The sequence below is a fragment of the Candoia aspera genome, chromosome 3 (assembly GCF_035149785.1).
Source record: "Candoia aspera isolate rCanAsp1 chromosome 3, rCanAsp1.hap2, whole genome shotgun sequence".
Classification (NCBI taxonomy): domain Eukaryota; kingdom Metazoa; phylum Chordata; class Lepidosauria; order Squamata; family Boidae; genus Candoia; species Candoia aspera.
The window spans coordinates 175,748,963-175,766,046 of record NC_086155.1 but is presented as its reverse complement, the minus strand read 5'-3'; the positions used below and the strand labels follow the sequence as shown (position 1 = coordinate 175,766,046).

The window sequence follows — 17,084 nt, the reverse complement described above, 5'->3', positions numbered from 1 at the left end:
GGCTGTTATTAAGAGGTCAAAAAGCCATGCTATGCCTGCTTTCCCTAGCTTATTTAAGGAATTAAAGGGAACTAGAATAATTTTCCTCTTCTCAAGGAGATTTGATAGATTAATCCATTATCTGTCAAACCCTGATTCTAATCAGTGGCTGTCCATTTGTAGCCTCCCAACTCTTTCATTAGTTCCATGGAAAGTTGAATGGGGAATAGTTTTTCAGCCTCTTATTAGTGAGAACTATAAATGAGGGAGAATGTTACATGCACACTACTCCAATTCATTATTGCCTGGAAATATATTTCTTCAGGTGTAACTGGCTGGTGAAGCTATGGAATTTTAACTTTACATTTTATATTTTCCTCAGTTTCTATTTGCTTGTCTATCTTTCTGCATATTAATTTCTGGCCTTCAGCTTGTGATGGTGAACTTTGGCTGTAAGTTGTGGTGCATTACAGGTAGTCCTCACTTACCAGCCACTCGTTCAGTGACCTTTCAAAGTCATGACTGTGCTGAAAAAGCAAACTTAAGACCAGTCCTCAAATTTGCAGCCATAACAGTGTCTCTTTGATCATGTGGTTGTGATTTAGGCACTTGGCAACCAGTGCGCATTAACAAAGGTTGCAGCATCCTATGGTCACATGATTGCCATTTGCGACTTTCACAGCTGGCTTCCAACAAGCAAAGTCAATGGGAAACTGGCAGGAAGTTGTAACCTGCAGTTGTGTGACTCATGCTTAATAACCATGGGTAATTCACTTAACCATGGCCAGAACTGACATCGTAAGTCGGGTGCAGTCATGTGACATTTCACTTTACAACTACGCCATTTAGCAACAGGGTTGCTGGTCCCAATTGTGGTCAGTGAGTGAGAACTACCTGTATTAAAGTCATGGCTTTGTTAAATTGGTAAATAAAACTGCACACAAATGATTCTGTTTGCAATTAAAATACAGCTCTGTCTTTTTAAAAAGTCAGTTTCTGATAGTGTTTAAAATTAAAGGGTCACATTTTAAAAAACCATTAAAGTGATAGGGTGTTTCCCTCCCTTTATTTGAAAAGATAACATTGTACTCAAAATGAATTCATTGGTGCAGCCAATAAGTTTAACATTTTTGTCCAGGTTAAAATTTGTTTCTAAGATATGAAAACCTTAGAATGTACATAATTTTGCAAGATCATTATGTTTTTCACCTCTTATATACTAAATTCTTTTTCCAGTCAAGCTTGTTTCAAATTGACTGTGAGAATATGTATATGTTTTCTTGACAAGAGTACAGAAGTGGTTTCCTATTACCTTCTGTCAGGAGTTTTTTTTTAAACTTCCCAGACTAGATCACACCCTGGGATTTCCTACCTAAGTAGTAACCAGGACTGGCCCTGCTTTGCCTTTTAGAAATCAGCCAAGGTCAGCTAGATGATACCACCTTTTGTGACTCTTAAATGTTACCTGAATTCAAACAGAGGCATGAGATGTAAATTGCAGAAAATTGACTGTGTTGCAAGTATGCAATTTGAGGCCAAATGCCCAGTCTTACCTTTGGAACATGCATGCCAGCTTGCATGTACAAATGTACAAATATTTGCCTACACACAGTGTCCCCTACAGAAGCTTCCCACTTGTATACATTAATGTGTTTCTACACACATCATACATCATAGTTCCCTATATACCCAGTGATTTTTACTGGAGGAAAGGGGAGCCTGCGTATCTTCCTCTTCTCTACCACCTTACTGCTATTATCTATCCCTGAGATTGGGTTGGTGCTTACAAAGGTGTCCGCTGACAGAACCTTTCTCTCAGCAGCGCAATATATGTTCAGTTATCAAGGAGAGTAGGAGGTAGGCAGATACATCTGTACCATCTGCTCTGTGCTGTTAGTTCATAGAGCTTGCTGAGGTCTTACTTGAGAAAGGTGATGCCTCTTAATTAATGTTATACATTGAAGTTTATATTTGGAATATCTGATACACATTGATAGTTAATTCTAAATCTTTGCACCAAGAAATATTAATTCTTGTGAAGGATTTGCAGTTTAAACTCTGTTGTGTAAGCAGTGCTCCTTCTGTGACAATTTAGTAGCTGAAAGGGTGTTACCAAAAGTTTTCCATCACATAGAAATTTATGCATCACGAGAGGATCTAGGTCACTATATATTGTAATGCCCAGTATTTTACCTAAGAGAAAAATCATGTTAGCTTCAGCAACATAGGGCAACCTGTTGAAAAGAAACTTCTTTATGTGATCTTTTAAAAATAGGATGCTAGGATGTTAAGATCAGCAATCCACAGTTGTAGTTCAGCCAAGTTAGTAGAAATCTTTGCACAGTTTAAATAGTATAGTTTTATCACTTATTTTGTGAAGTATATTCAGCTTGTAATTAGCAGGCCAGAATGAACATACTGTGTTTGTAAAATTCAAAAGGTTGTATCTAAGAAGATTTTTTTAATGAACTGTTGTAGTTATAAATTAAAGTGATAAATTTTGCATTATTACTGTCTTTCTAAAGAGTCCTTTTAGCGAGATGATAATCTTCTGCTTTATATAGCAGGATTGTATAGTCTGGTTTAGTCTTTCCAGTATATAATTTATCTTTCCTTTGGATCTGTATTTTGATATATATGTAGTCAAGTGGAATATGGGGAGAATAGAGTTTTAAATTCAAAGAAGACAATGTGAGCTGCTTGGCTTCTATATATTAACTATATTATGTACTACAATATTACTTCAGTTGAATGCTGTTTAAAATTTATCTTCATTAAAAATATATTTGTAATTATATTGTAACAGCGTATTGTATACTAATTTCATTTTCATGCTAAATTGTGCAAAAAAAGATAGCACATCAGTTTCAAGCATGTAAAGTCCTTATTTTTCAGTTCTGTTAAAGAAATCAGAGTCCTTGATATTGCAGTATGCAGACGTATAATATGTACATTACTCCCACACTCCTACCTTTTCGGAGAACTACAAATATCTGCCTCTTTAGGAGAGTATATATATATCTGTGTGTGGATGGATGGATGGTTATTTTTGGCTTTTATATTACTGATATTAGTATTGTTATTTTGTGGGTTTTATTTCTTGCACATTTCTACCCATAGAATTTGGAGCTGGAAGAGATATAAATATCAGTAAATACATAATACAGTGTGAAAGAGTACACAATAATTTTTGTAGTGTCCTTTGCTTTTCAGCAGAAGATGTTCTATAATTTGGCTGTAGCTTTATTATAATTTTGAATAGTGAAGATCCTAATTAAATAGGTGATTTGCTACCCTTGATACCCTTACTATCTTCCTTTTCCACTGTTTTAACAGCATTTAAGCTTGTTGCTATAATTGTTATGATTCAGTCTAGAAGCATCTTAATACCAGTTGCTGAATGATTTAATCAGAATCAGATTCCTGCACATTGCTCAAGGAAAGCAATTTTCTTTTCTGCTTTAGTGTTACAACCTTCTCTTGCTATTTTGGGGCTTATTAGAGGGGCTTATTAGAGGTGGCTGACGTACTTTAATATGTAAACAGCTCAGTGAATAGCTATATTAGGAACCTTAGCATATATGAATGCAGAAATTAGAAGCCATTTTGCGCTATTGATGTCAGACTAGCTATTTTTTTTTCTTGGATGTGTACATAGCTTAAAGCAAAAAAATGGTAGTTAGATGTACCAGAGGTGATGTTATATGAAATGTTTTTTTTAAATATAAAAACAGAAGTGCAGAGAGATGCTTTTAAATATCATTAGTCTTGATCATGAATATTAACCATGCACCTGTGATAAAAAGTTCCTGCTGCACTTTTACAGCTAATGTGTTTATAATACTGTCTTACTATTGGCATCTCTCTGCTTTAAAAAAATGAGCAATGTAGGTTTTCAGTGAGACAGTGTAAGGTTATTCATTTTTATAATATATTGCTTTAAAGTTGTTAATATAAAAAAAACTATAGGAGCTATAATAAATTGAAACAAATTAGTAACAACTGAATGGAGTGTTCAGTCTAGTGTCCCATCTTCCACTAACACGTAGCAGTCAAAAATGATGAGGATGAGGCATGGTTACAAGGCAACACTGGTTCACATGTAAAAGGTCTATTCAAGTCTTTTTGCTGTAATAAACATTACTTACATGTGAAAGGTGCTGAGGAGAACTATGGGGTTTAGCAGGCTTTTATATATATACATGAAATCATATTCTCTGGATTGCTTTAAAATGCCTATCATGCCAGATGAGCCTTTCTAAGGAGTGTCCACAGAAGAGGTACTACTAGTGAAAAGATGTATTCTCTGTCTTGTCATTATACTTTAGCTATAAACTATACTAGTGAAGGCCTTTAAAAAGATATTTTAAGCTCTGTAATTGTGCTTATGGAGTCAAGTGATCATTTGATACCTGGTCCTGGCCTCTGAAGTTTCTGAATTGATCCAAAGCAGACCAAGAAGGGGTGAAAATGATAATGCTCCGGTGAGATATGCTCACATTTCCTAAACGCAGTTCTCAGTGTAAGGTGTATTCTGAACTAACTGAAGTTTTCAGATTTCCAGTCCCATATACAGTTCATTAACAAAATCCCTGATAAGCTTCCACTGAGATCACTTAAGTAAGGATTTTTTTTAATCCGTGCAATTGTATTCCGACAAGTCCCTGCAGTTTTCTTGGCAAGATTTTTCAGAAGTGGTTTGCCATTGCCTCCTTCCTAGGACTTAGAGAAAGTGACTGGCCCAAGGTCACCCAGCTGGCTTTGTGTCTAACGCGGGACTAGAACTCACGGTCTCCCGGCTTCTGGCCTGATGCCTTAACCACTACACCAAACTGACTCTCTAAGGATAGCATCTAATTTAACTCTATATCAGGCTTAGGCAAATTTTGTACACTTGTAGAACCAATGCATTCCATAGCCATGTACCCAAAATATATGTTGTAATTACCCCATTCCTCAGCCTTGAAATGTTGTGTGCAGTAAGGATAGTCAGACTCAGTTAAAAATATAGCATCATTTAACTGTATTAAATAAATATATTATTTATTTAATATATCTTACATTGACCATTGAATAATTAAAATGTGAACTCAGACATGGCATTGCATAAAAGTATGTCATGACTTTCAGTTATATTTCAGTTAAAAAGATTTAAATCAGAACTACAAGCTAGTGTGTATTTACAGACACAAGCTATTAACAGTGAAGCTTTAATTTTTTCTGTGAATAGTGGTGGTTGTGTGGAGTTTTAGAGTAGTTATAGATGTTGCAATAACAATAATGTTTTTTAGGAAATTCTTTGTAAAATATCAAGCAATCATCCTGGGATATAAAGGGAATTGTACTAACTCTGGCATTTTGTGATGGCAGGATTACATTATTAAATTAGATAATGCATCTTACATGCTTATGTTTTCTACTAATATATATATGCATGCATTTGAGTTGTATGAATAGCACAACTCAAATGCAAATGAAGGGAGCATTTTAATAGGTGAAAGTTCCTTTGTTTCTAAAAGTGGTGTGTTCATTTGATCATAATGGAATGATTCATTTTCCTTTGCTTTTGTTCTGTGATTTTTAAGAAAAGTTAAATTTCTCCACACAGTATGGAGAAATAGGAAATAGGGCACAATTTATAAATGAAATAGAAACGTGTTGATATAGCAGCGTCATGTATTCCTTCTCTCTGTACCAGGAAAGGAAAACATGATAAGCTGAGAATTTCCCCACCCTAATCTAGTTCCTTGCAGTAAATAAATATGTTGAATGTGTTAAAATTAGGTGTTTTGCTTTTATTTATTTACTTAATATTCCAGAAAGAAAGGAGAGGGGAAAGGCTTCTCTGTGTTATCCAGTTCTGCCTTGAGAGTTTGTGACTGATTCACAAGTGCATTCAGTAGAACATAGTTCTTGGAAATAAGTTCTTGCTAGGAAATTTCATTTTTGTAGTTTATTTTTACAAAAGCTTGTTCAAAGTCAGAACTGTGTAGGAATTTTACAGCTGACTCAACTAATCTGTTATAGTCTGTTAAAGTATTTGGTACAATATAATTGTGGTCAGAATGGTGTTTTAGAATACATTGTTTCTCATTTAATTTACACTGTGTAAATTGTGTCCCCAAACCAACCATTCCCCAAGGCTGTTTGGCTGTTTCTTTATTGAAACAGTTTCCAATCTAATTCTAACCAGGCCAACTATTGGGAGAGAGGAAGACATGTGATTGATCGTCGTAGATAGGTGTGCCTTTAAAATCAACAGATCAACCTACTAATTATACCTATTTTTGTCTCTAGATTAGGAAATAGCCAACATAAATTAATTATTTGATATTTTGAAAGCAAAATATATTGTTTTGTGCTTATTTACAAAGGACACTTTTAGTGTTAAGACATATTAATTTGATTCAGCAACTTCATCCATCAAAAATCTTGGAAGAGAGGGACAATTAGAAGCAAAACTGTCTGCCAATTGTGAAACAGATCACTCTAGATTTGGATTACAATGAAACTACAGTAGGGCACTTCAGAGTTTTAATTCTGTTTCCATCCTTAATCCCTCACCATCTATGAAGCCAATATTTGAACATCTTTACTCCTGCCAGCCTCAGAACTTTGAGACCAGGCAGGGAATACTGTCAGCCAGTCCAGCTGAGAAACAGATGTTAGAAGTAGAACTCAAATGATGTCCTACCCATGAGCTAGAGTAACAAAAAGGCAGTTGTTATGTGGAAGGGACACCCTGGAATAAAGGCATAATTAACTGATAATGGAAGGATAACATGGCAACATTTTTGCAACCCAGTGTTTTCACAATAGCTTTAACTATGATTGTAGGTTTGTTTTAGAGGGGCAAAGTAATGCTGCTTTGAGCATAGGTGATGGAAGATTGGATGATTTTTTTTTAATATAAGCCAGGAAAACTACCCATGGCAGGTTTTTATTGATATTGTAGAACTAACTGGAAGGATGCAGATAGGATAGTGGCTTGTAGTCCTTCTCTAGCATAGTTAGGCTGCAGTGGATGTTGAGCAAGGACTTGCTTGTGTCCAGAATCTGGGCAGTGCAGTGAAACAAAGGGCAAAAGCAATACAAGAATAGTTTTAGAGGATGGTGGGGTATCCATCTTTGCTCTTGCTTCAGATAATGCAGTCCAGAATGAGAAAAATGCTGATTCAGCTCTTGAACTGGGGAGGGCAGTCAGAACTGATCTGGATCAGTGCAAAGAATGTACATGAAGGGATCCTATGATTTCAGCTATAGGAATTATATTGGGGGGGGAACGTTAACATCACATTTCAGTTTTCTTTGAATATAAAAACTTAGAATATCCTGTAATTTCAATCCTTTTAAATAGAGCAGAATAATGCCAGGTTACACTAAGTGGCAGTACCTACAGTAGTGACCCTTTCAATCTTGAAAAAAAGCTAGACAGGGTAGGTATGAAAATCCAGAGTTCCCGGTCTTCTCCATTCCAGTCTAGATTCTTATTACCACTTAATATTACAAGCCTCCTAATTTATTTCACTAAATGCTTGGGGAGTAATTTATTGAAGTTAAGATAAATAATGATAAATGTCATATCACTGTGATACAGAAGTACTCTCAACTATTGCTGTATTAACATTTAAATAACTTCAAGCTTTTTAGCTTTTGAAAAGCTGGAGTCATTCCTGTCTAAATGAGTTGATTGAAACTCAGAAATCAAAGCTTTTGAATTTATGAAATTTCCATATATTATTGCTGTTTCTTTTGTTCATTCTTTTTTATAAGTTACTTTGTGTCTGGATGTAGTATTTGTGCCAGTTTTTAACAAATGAAGTCCCCTGTCCCATGGACATATATTTGTCTCTGATAAGGCAGGAAGCTTTTGCAAACTATGAAAAACTAATTTAATCTAATCACCAACAATTATACTTAGCCTCTTGACAGCTATCAATTTTGGGAATAAAAATATAATATGGAAAACGTAACACAACTGAACCCACTGTTAGTTCTTTTTTGACAGTTATGAATGTAATGCAAGACATTCCTTATATCCTGTGGTATTTACTAGATTATGTCTATTCATAAAATCCCCCCTTTTTCTAGTAACCCCATACATTACATTTGGATTAAATATGCTGTCACTTTAGCTTTCCTAATGGCATAAGGCCTAAGAAGGCCATCCAACAAATCTGTGGTGCACCATTCATCAATTAAGATTGAGAATTAAAAGTACAAGAGCATGTTTAGTTACAGTTTTCTAAAATCTGGATTTAAAAAAATAAGGAAATACCAGAAAACTGAATTTGAGTCATTAATTCATTCTTTGGTTTTTGTTGTATGCATTTTTTGGCAGTCCTATCTTTTCTTTCATTTTTTTAAAGTTTCTGTATTTTAATAAAGTGAGATTATCACAAGATTATCATTACTTGTATTACATGCTCAACTTCAAGCCATTCTTCTCATGCTCGATGTGTAGAGGATGTGGATAAGTGTATGCTGTCACAATGAAAGCAGAAACTTTTGTTTAGTTACTGATAACAAGGAGAGATTGGAAATTGTTCTTTTACCCAACATCTGGTGGAAACTAGATTGTTCTCAGTAACTGTAATTACATCCTGAGAGCTTACCCAGATAACACGTTTTTAAACATTTGTGAAAAGGGACTTATATTTCCTATTTTAACTGTCGGGGGAAAAGATACGGTACCATGATTTTTCTTATGTGTCTCTTAAAATCTTTCAAATATTTTTGAATGTCTTATACTGTATACTTTAGTGCCACTCTTGTTGTTTATTCGTTTAGTCGCTTCCGACTCTTCGTGACTTCATGGACCAGCCCACGCCAGAGCTTCCTGTCGGTCGTCAACACCCCCAGCTCCCCCAGGGACGAGTCCGTCACCTCTAGAATATCATCCATCCACCTTGCCCTTGGTCGGCCCCTCTTCCTTTTGCCCTCCACTCTCCCTAGCATCAGCATCTTCTCCAGGGTGTCCTGTCTTCTCATTATGTGGCCAAAGTATTTCAGTTTTGCCTTTCATATCATTCCCTCAAGTGAGCAGTCTAGCTTTATTTCCTGGAGGATGGACTGGTTTGATCTTCTTGCAGTCCAAGGCACTCTCAGAATTTTCCTCCAACACCACAGTTCAAAAGCATCGATCTTCCTTCTCTCAGACTTCCTTATGGTCCAGCTCTCGCAACCATGTGGTACTACGGGGAACACCACTGCTTTAACTATGTGGACCTTTGTTGTCATTGTGATGTCTCTGCTCTTAACTATTTTATTGAGATTTGTCATTGCTCTTCTCCCCAGGATTAAGCGCCTTCCGATTTCCTGACTGCAGTCAGCATCTGCAGTAATCTTCACACCTAGAAATACAAAGTCTTTCACTGCTTCTACATTTTCTCCTCCTATTTGCCAGTTATCAATCAAGCTGGTTGCCATAATCTTGGTTTTTTGAGGTTTAGCTGCAAGCCAGCTTTTGCACTTTCTTCTTTCACCTTTGTCATAAGGCTCCTCAGTTCCTCTTCGCTTTCAGCCATCGAAGTGGTATCATCTGCATATCTGAGATTGTTAATGTTTCCGCCAGCGATGTTAATTCCAGCCTTGGATTCCTTGAGCCCAGCTTGTCGCATGATGTGTTCTGCGTACAAGTTGAATAGGTAGGGTGAGAGGATACAGCCCTGCCGTACTCCTTTCCCAACCTTAAACCAGTCCATTGTTCCATGGTCTGTTCTTACTGTTGCTACTTGGTCGTTATACAGATTCTTCAGGAGGCAGACAAGATGACTTGGTATCCCCATACCACTAAGAACTTGCCACAATTTGTTATGGTCCACACAGTCAAAGGCTTTAGAATAGTCAAGAAAACAGAAATAGATGTTTTTGTGAAACTCCCTGGCCTTTTCCATTATCCATCGGATATTGGCAATTTGGTCCCTAGTTCCTCTGCCTTTTCTAAACCCAGTTTGTACATCTGGCAATTCTCGCTCCATGAATTGCTGAAGTCTACCTTGCAGGATCTTGAGCATTACCTTACTGGCATGTGAGATGAGTGGCACTGTTCGATAGTTTGAACATTCTTTAGTGTTTCCCTTTTTTGGTATGGGGATATAAGTTGATTTTTTCCAGTCTGATGGCCATTCTTGTGTTTTCCAAATTTGCTGGCATATAGCATGCATTAACTTGACAGCATCATCTTGCAAGATTTTGAACAGTTCAGCTGGGATGCCGTCGTCTCCTGCTGCCTTGTTCTTAGCAATGCTTCTTAAGGCTCATTCAACCTCACTCTTCAGGATGTCTGGCTCTAGCTCACTGACCACACCATCAAAGCTATTCCCGATATTGTTATCCTTCCTATACAGGTCTTCTGTATATTCTTGCCACCTTTTCTTGATCTCTTCTTCTTCTGTTAGGTCCTTGCCATCTTTGTTTTTGATCATACTCATTTTGGCCTGCAATTTACCTCCGATGTTTCTAATTGTATGGAAGAAGTCTCTTGTCCTTCCTATTCTATTGTCTTCTTCCACTTCCGCGCATTGCTTGTTTAAAAATAATTCCTTATCTCTTCTGGCTAACCTCTGGAATTTTGCATTTAATTGGGCATATCTCTCCCTATCACTGTTGCCTTTTGCTTTCCTTCTTTCTTGGGCTACTTCTAGTGTCTCGGCAGACAGCCATTTTGCCTTCTTGGTTTTCTCTTTCTTTGGGATGTATTTTGTTGCCGCCTCCTGAACAATGTTGCGAACTTCTGTCCATAGTTCTTCCGGGACCCTATCTACTAAGTCCAGTCCCTTAAATCTATTCTTCACCTCCACTGCATATTCCTTAGGAATATTAGTGAGCTCATATCTAGCTGATCTGTGGGTCTTCCCTAATCTCTTTAGTCTGATCCTAAATTGTGCAAGAAGAAGTTCGTGGTCTGAACTACAGTCAGCTCCAGGTCTTGTTTTTACCGACTGTATAGATGTCCACCACCTTTGACTGCAAAGGATGTAGTCAATCTGATTTCGGTGTTGTCCATCTGGGGAAGTCCATGTATAAAGCTGTCTCTTAGGTTGTTGGAAGAGAGTGTTTGTTATGCAGAGTGAGTTGTCTTGGCAAAATTCTATCAGCCTATGTCCTGCTTTGTTTTGTTCACCCAGGCCATGCTTACCTGTAATTCCAGGTGTCATTTGACTGCCCACCTTAGCGTTCCAGTCTCCCGTGATGAAAATAACATCTCTTTTAGGCGTGTTGTCCAGTAGGTGCTGCAGATCCTCATAGAACTGCTCTACTTCAGCTTCTTCAGCATTTGTGGTTGGGGCGTATATTTGGATCACTGTGATGTTAGATGGCTTGCCCTGAATTCGAATTGAGATCATTCTGTTGTTTTTTGGGTTGTATCCAAGCACTGCTTTAGCCACTTTACTATTAATTATGAAGGCTACTCCATTTCTTCTGTGGTCCTCTTGTCCACAGTAGTAGATCTGGTGGTCATTTGATGTGAAGTGGCCCATTCCAGTCCATTTCAGTTCACTGACGCCCAAAATGTCTGTCCAGGTTTCAATGGTGTGTTGATCCTTAGAACATCGGATTCGCCGTTCACCACCAACACCGTCGGCCGCTAGCCGTCCTTTCGGCTTTGAGCTAGCTGCGTCATCACGTCTGGAGCTAGTTGAACTCATCCTCTGTTCCTCCCCAGTAGCATTTTGACCATCTTCCGACCTGGGGGTCTCATCTTCCAATGGTGTACCGACATATCTCTGGCTGTACTGATCCATTTAGTTTTCACCGCAAGAATACTGGGGTGGGTTGCCATTACCTTCCCCAGGGATCGCATTTAGTCTGACCTCTCTGTCATGACCTTCCCGTCTTGGGTGTCCCTTCACGGTTTAGCTCATGGCATCATTGAGGTGCTCAAGCTCCAGCACCACGACAAGGTAACGATCCTTTGCTGAAGAGTGCCACTCTAGAGGCCATTAAATTTTATATTAAACCATTTTAGCTATTACACTCCGCTGACTTCTTTTATTGGGTAAATAGCAAATACCAAGTCTAACCAATGCATCCTATGGAGAATACGCGTTACTTGAAATCTTCATGAAGTTTTCAAATCAACAGAAACATAAACACCTTAAGCAAAGGCTATTGCAAATGGTGGCATACAAAGTACAGATTCCCACTTCCTTGGGAATAAGTCTCAAGTCAGTGGTATTTTCTCCTGGTAGATCTATATAAAAGTAAGAATTTTCTGGAGAGATTATTTAGAACTGTGAAAATGATAATGCAAAATGACTACAATAGCAATACTTTAAGTTGTACCAATTTTAATGAAATGTTTTTCAGTTGTTGAATATTGATCTGGGATCTGGTGAACTAGTATCAAGGATGAATACTGAGAGATGGAAGATGGGACCACTCTCAACCATTGGCCCTATTAACCCCATGCCCTGTGAACAGCCTGCCGTCATATCCCATTGTATCTTCCTCTGCCATATGTTCCTCCTCTGGATTATGCATGAACCAGACAATACTCCCCTCTGGAAGCAATTCTCCTGTTCCCATACCCCCAAAAAAGCAAATCCAGAGCTGACAGCAGTGATTTAATTAGTAATTAGGGGCTGCAGTTCTTAAAATACTGTTTCAGCACCTGAAGCTTATAACACTGGGTGGATCAGTGAGATGATAATGTCAATGGACAGAATGAGCCCAGGGTTTTTGGCAGTCCCTCCTTATAAAAACCTGGCATACCACTTAATTTCCCCTCCCCCCCAAAAATTATTAGAAAAGAATTTCATTTGGCAGTCGTTAAATTTCAATAATGCAGTTGTGGGAACTGCAAAAAAGAATATCAGGAAATACATGCAACTTAAAGGTTAGCAGTTGGCACTAACTAATAAAACTTATCTTTAAATTCAAGTTTCACATGTTTAAAACTCATTAATTCATTAATTGATTTTAAAAACCTGTCCCATCCTTCTAATGCCTATTTTGGCTTGACTTAAATACATGTGTGCACGTACACATGCACACACATGTATATGTCAGATAGGTGGTGGGTCTTCATGTCTTGCATGCTTAAAAAAAGTATGAATTAGGAAATTCAGGTTAATTTCAACTTTTTTCAGTTGATACAGTTACTTCCCATTTATTCAATAATTTCCCCTTCTGTCTCATTAAAAACTTTTGGAAGGGCTCAGGAGGATTGTGCACTGGATACCTCCATGATAGAGAACTGAATTTTCCTTGAATGTTCAGAAGTAAGACACAAGTGAAGGTGAAACTGTCTACAAATGTTAATGTTTCTATGTAACATGGACAGGTTCTGAGCATCTCTCCAAGCAGGATATTGTATTCTTGAATATAGTTAAAGAATTAGCATAGACAAAAGAAGGGAAAACTGTATTAGGAAGACAAATCTGTTAAAAGTAAACACTGGTATGTGTGTGTGTGTATCTGTATTTTACAAGCACGTTTATGCCACTTCGATTATTTTGATTCTAAACAGCATGAAAGTGGATTTCACATGTAGTGAACATAGTGAGAGCCAAAATTGCTCAAAATTTTACATAGTCTAAGAGATCTTCTTTAAGACAAGTAAATGTTAGTATTTAATATTTCTTCATATTTGGAAGTGGTTTGTTGCTCACTTTATTTAGGTTATATATTGTCTGGTCCCTTAGATCAACGAGGTACTGTATATAGGTAATTTTTTCAACTTAAGTGTTATTTTATTTGTTTATTATTCAGATTTAATTACCGCCCATCTCCCCCAAGAGAGGGACTCTGGGCGGTTTACAATAAAATCTTATACTTAGGAAAGGTACAAATATCCTGCCTTGAAAGGTTTATTGAAGAACTGGTATGTCTTCTTCCAAAAACGTAGAGCCTTTTAAATGCAGAATGTCCAAAGAATGATTTAAATTTACTGTAAACTTTGTTGTTGGATATTTCAAAACCTGCTTTGGTGGATATTTAATATTCATTGTAGTGAAAGCCTCTGTGTGTATTTCAGTTTTGTAATTATTTGAAAGATTACATATTATTGCAATACATTGTTCAACAGCATATGTATCATAATTTCCTTTTATTGGATCTACTTCTGATTGGGTAATTTTTGTAGAGGCAGGGAGAAATACAGTAACATTACTGTTACTGAATATCACTCCCCCCCACCATATATATATCAAGTCATTTGATACACTATAAAATGCTCCTTTTTTCACTGAGCAGTTAATTAAAATTATTTCAGTGCAAGACTTGTACACATTTTATTATAATACAAAGAAACCTTAACTTTAAAAAATGCTACATTATATACCTGTATATCAAGGAGGGAGCATAACATTCCTAGTGAAATATTAAGTGCTAAGAAAACTGAAAGTTATAAATGAAGTGTTTTTCTTCTGACTTGTTTTTCAGTTGCTGATATGTGTTTAAGATGAGTGGAATTGGTGAAAATTCCTCTGACCCAGCCCGGGCAGAGTCAAGAAAACGCAAGGAATGTCCTGATCATCTTGGACCCAGGTTAGTTAAGACATGAAGAATGTGTCTTGTATAAAGTGAAGCTGAGTCTATATTTTCATGTTACCAAAGCATTATTGCCTTGATATATAAGAATTGCTAAAGGTAAAGGTAAAGGTTTCCCTTGACGTAAAGTCCAGTCGTGTCCGACTCTAGGGGGCAGTGCTCATCTCCGTTTCTAAGCCTTAGAGCCGGCGTTGTCCGTAGACACTTCCGGGTCATGTGGCCAGCATGACGACACGGAACGCCGTTACCTTCCCGCCGAAGCGGTACCTATTGATCTACTCACATTTGCATGTTTTCGAACTGCTAGGTGAGCAGGAGCTGGGACTAGCAACGGGAGCTCACCCCGCCGCGCGGTTTCGAACCGCCGACCTTCCGATCGGCAGCTCAGCGGTTTAACCCGCAGCGCCACCGCGTCCTGTATAAGAATTGCTATACAGGTCAAAATCATAATAATTACTTATTTGCTGAAGAGTTTGGTTTTTTTCTTTCCCTACCTGGACAAAGAATAAAGCTTGAGTGAATAGTTTTAAAGGAATGGGTCTTCAGTCAGTTAAATCTTCAGTATCTTATAAATTATAAGAGCAACCTCTTATAAAAAAAACAAATGCATGCAGTGGAGCTCTGTTTCAGAAGATTCTACAGGTTGTCCTCGTTTAATGACCCTAATGGGGACCAGCAACTCCACTGCTAAATGAAGCGGTCACTAAGTGGGAAATCATGTGACCATGACTGTGCTTTCCAGCTGGAAAGAGACAAGACTACTCAATTTCACACCTTTGGCTTTTATTTGCCTCCTAACAATTCCCCCTTTGGAATGCTCAAGTGCCTACTTACTGTCTTGTACACATTGAAAGCTATGCGATTGCACTGCAACCTGGGGCTGGAAGCCTCAGGGGCACTATGCAAACATCTTATTCTCTTGAAATCCTTTTGTCTCTAATTTCTCTGTTCTGCCAGGGGTGTGTGTGTAAGAATCAGGCAAAGGACAGATTGCCTTCAGAAATTGCTTGCTTTTTTTCTTCCCCATGCTTGCAGAGCAGAGAGATTGGAGAAAAGATATTTCAAGAGATTACTGTAAGCTGTTTGCCTAGCACACCTATGGCTGTCAACCCCAGGCTGCTGGTGTGATCACATGGTTTTCAGTGTGTATAACAGCAAACAGCTTACTCTCTTGCAATCCCTTTCCCCTTAATCTCTCTGCTCTACAAAGTGGGGAAAAATGAAAAAAACACAGGTCAGGCACAGGCCAATGCATAGTGACTGTAATGGTGATCACATGACTGAAGGACACTGCGAAGGTTGTAAATGGGCCATAAAGTTATTTTTCAGCACCTATGTAACTTGAAATGGTCGCTGAACAAATGGTTGGTAAGTGAGGACTACCTGAATAGTAGTCCCTCTAGCCTGGGCTTCTTCCAATTGTGTGGATTCAATACTCAGAAGTCTCAGCCCTACCCATGTTGGCTAGCAAATTTTGGGATATGAAATTTATAGAATGGCCAGGTTGCTTTAGAGTATTAATTGGCAGAGACACATGCTTCCTTATATGTCAAGAAATAACCCTAGATGTTGCAGGCTAGAAACATGACATAAAGTACCTGGACACTTACATAGAATCAGTTTATACATAGGCTATACTTTCATGTCTAGATGTAAATATAAACTTGTACTGCTAGAATATTAAAGAAAGTTCCTTAAAGAAACAAAAGAGCATTGGTCATTTCATGATCTTTTTTCATAATAATAGACAATTACGGGGGTGTAATAGATAGTTTTAGAACTTGATAAATTATACTTTAGTACTGGTAATATAAGTAAATTAAATTTGCTGGCTAGCTGATTAGAATCCAGAACAGGATTACAGGTAGTTCTTGCTTAATGACCCTAATTGGGACCGGAATTTCCATCGCTAAGCGATGCAATCCTTAGATAAAACATCACATGACCTCACCACTCAGCGACAGCAGTTCCAGTAGTCCCGGTTGTGGTCATAAGGCCAGGACTGTGCTGTTGTTAGGCCAGGACCTTCGCCATCTTCTTCCTCATGCTGCCTGGCCACTGGCCCTTCATTTCAGGGAAGACTCACAAGGCCTTCGGGGAGGACTTGCAAAGGCCTTGCAAAGGGCCAACAGCCTTTCTTCCAGTGTGCCCTTCCCCATAACAACTGCCTCCCCTTTTGCAAATAGCCAAACAAATACATATTATGAATATTGAAAGTCTGAATAAATGGAGATACTAGCAGTGGGAGCTTGGGGGAGGGGTTGAATGGGGACAAAAGGATTTTTGTTACTCTAGCTCATGGGTAGGACATCGTTTGAGTTCTACTTTTAACATCTGTTTCTCAGCTGGAGGGAAAACTGATTGGCTGACAGTGTTCCCTACCTGATCTCAAAGTTCTGAGGCTAGCAGGAGTGAAGATGTTCAAATATTGGCTTCATAGGCTGGTGAGGGATTAGGGATGGAAACAGTTAAAACTCTGAAGTGCCCTACTATAGTTTCATTGTAATCCAAATCTGGAGTGATCTGTTTCACAGTTAGTAGACAGTTTTGCTTCTACATTTTTACAAAATAGAAGATTAAAAATGATTTTTTGGAATTTCTTTCCAAAG

At 37.9% G+C, this 17,084-nt stretch overlaps 1 protein-coding gene across 5 annotated transcripts in view; it reads left to right on the top strand.

Moving 5' to 3' along the window:
- NCOA2 (nuclear receptor coactivator 2) overlaps positions 1–17,084 on the top strand; it is a 132,084-nt gene that overhangs the window by 56,941 nt on the left and 58,059 nt on the right. For all 5 annotated transcript variants that reach the window (XM_063299374.1, XM_063299373.1, XM_063299376.1 and 2 more), the window contains exon 3: positions 14,368–14,472. In XM_063299374.1, coding sequence (XP_063155444.1) covers positions 14,387–14,472 — 86 coding nt within the window. In that variant the 5' untranslated portion in view covers positions 14,368–14,386. The remainder of the gene's footprint in view (positions 1–14,367; positions 14,473–17,084) is intronic.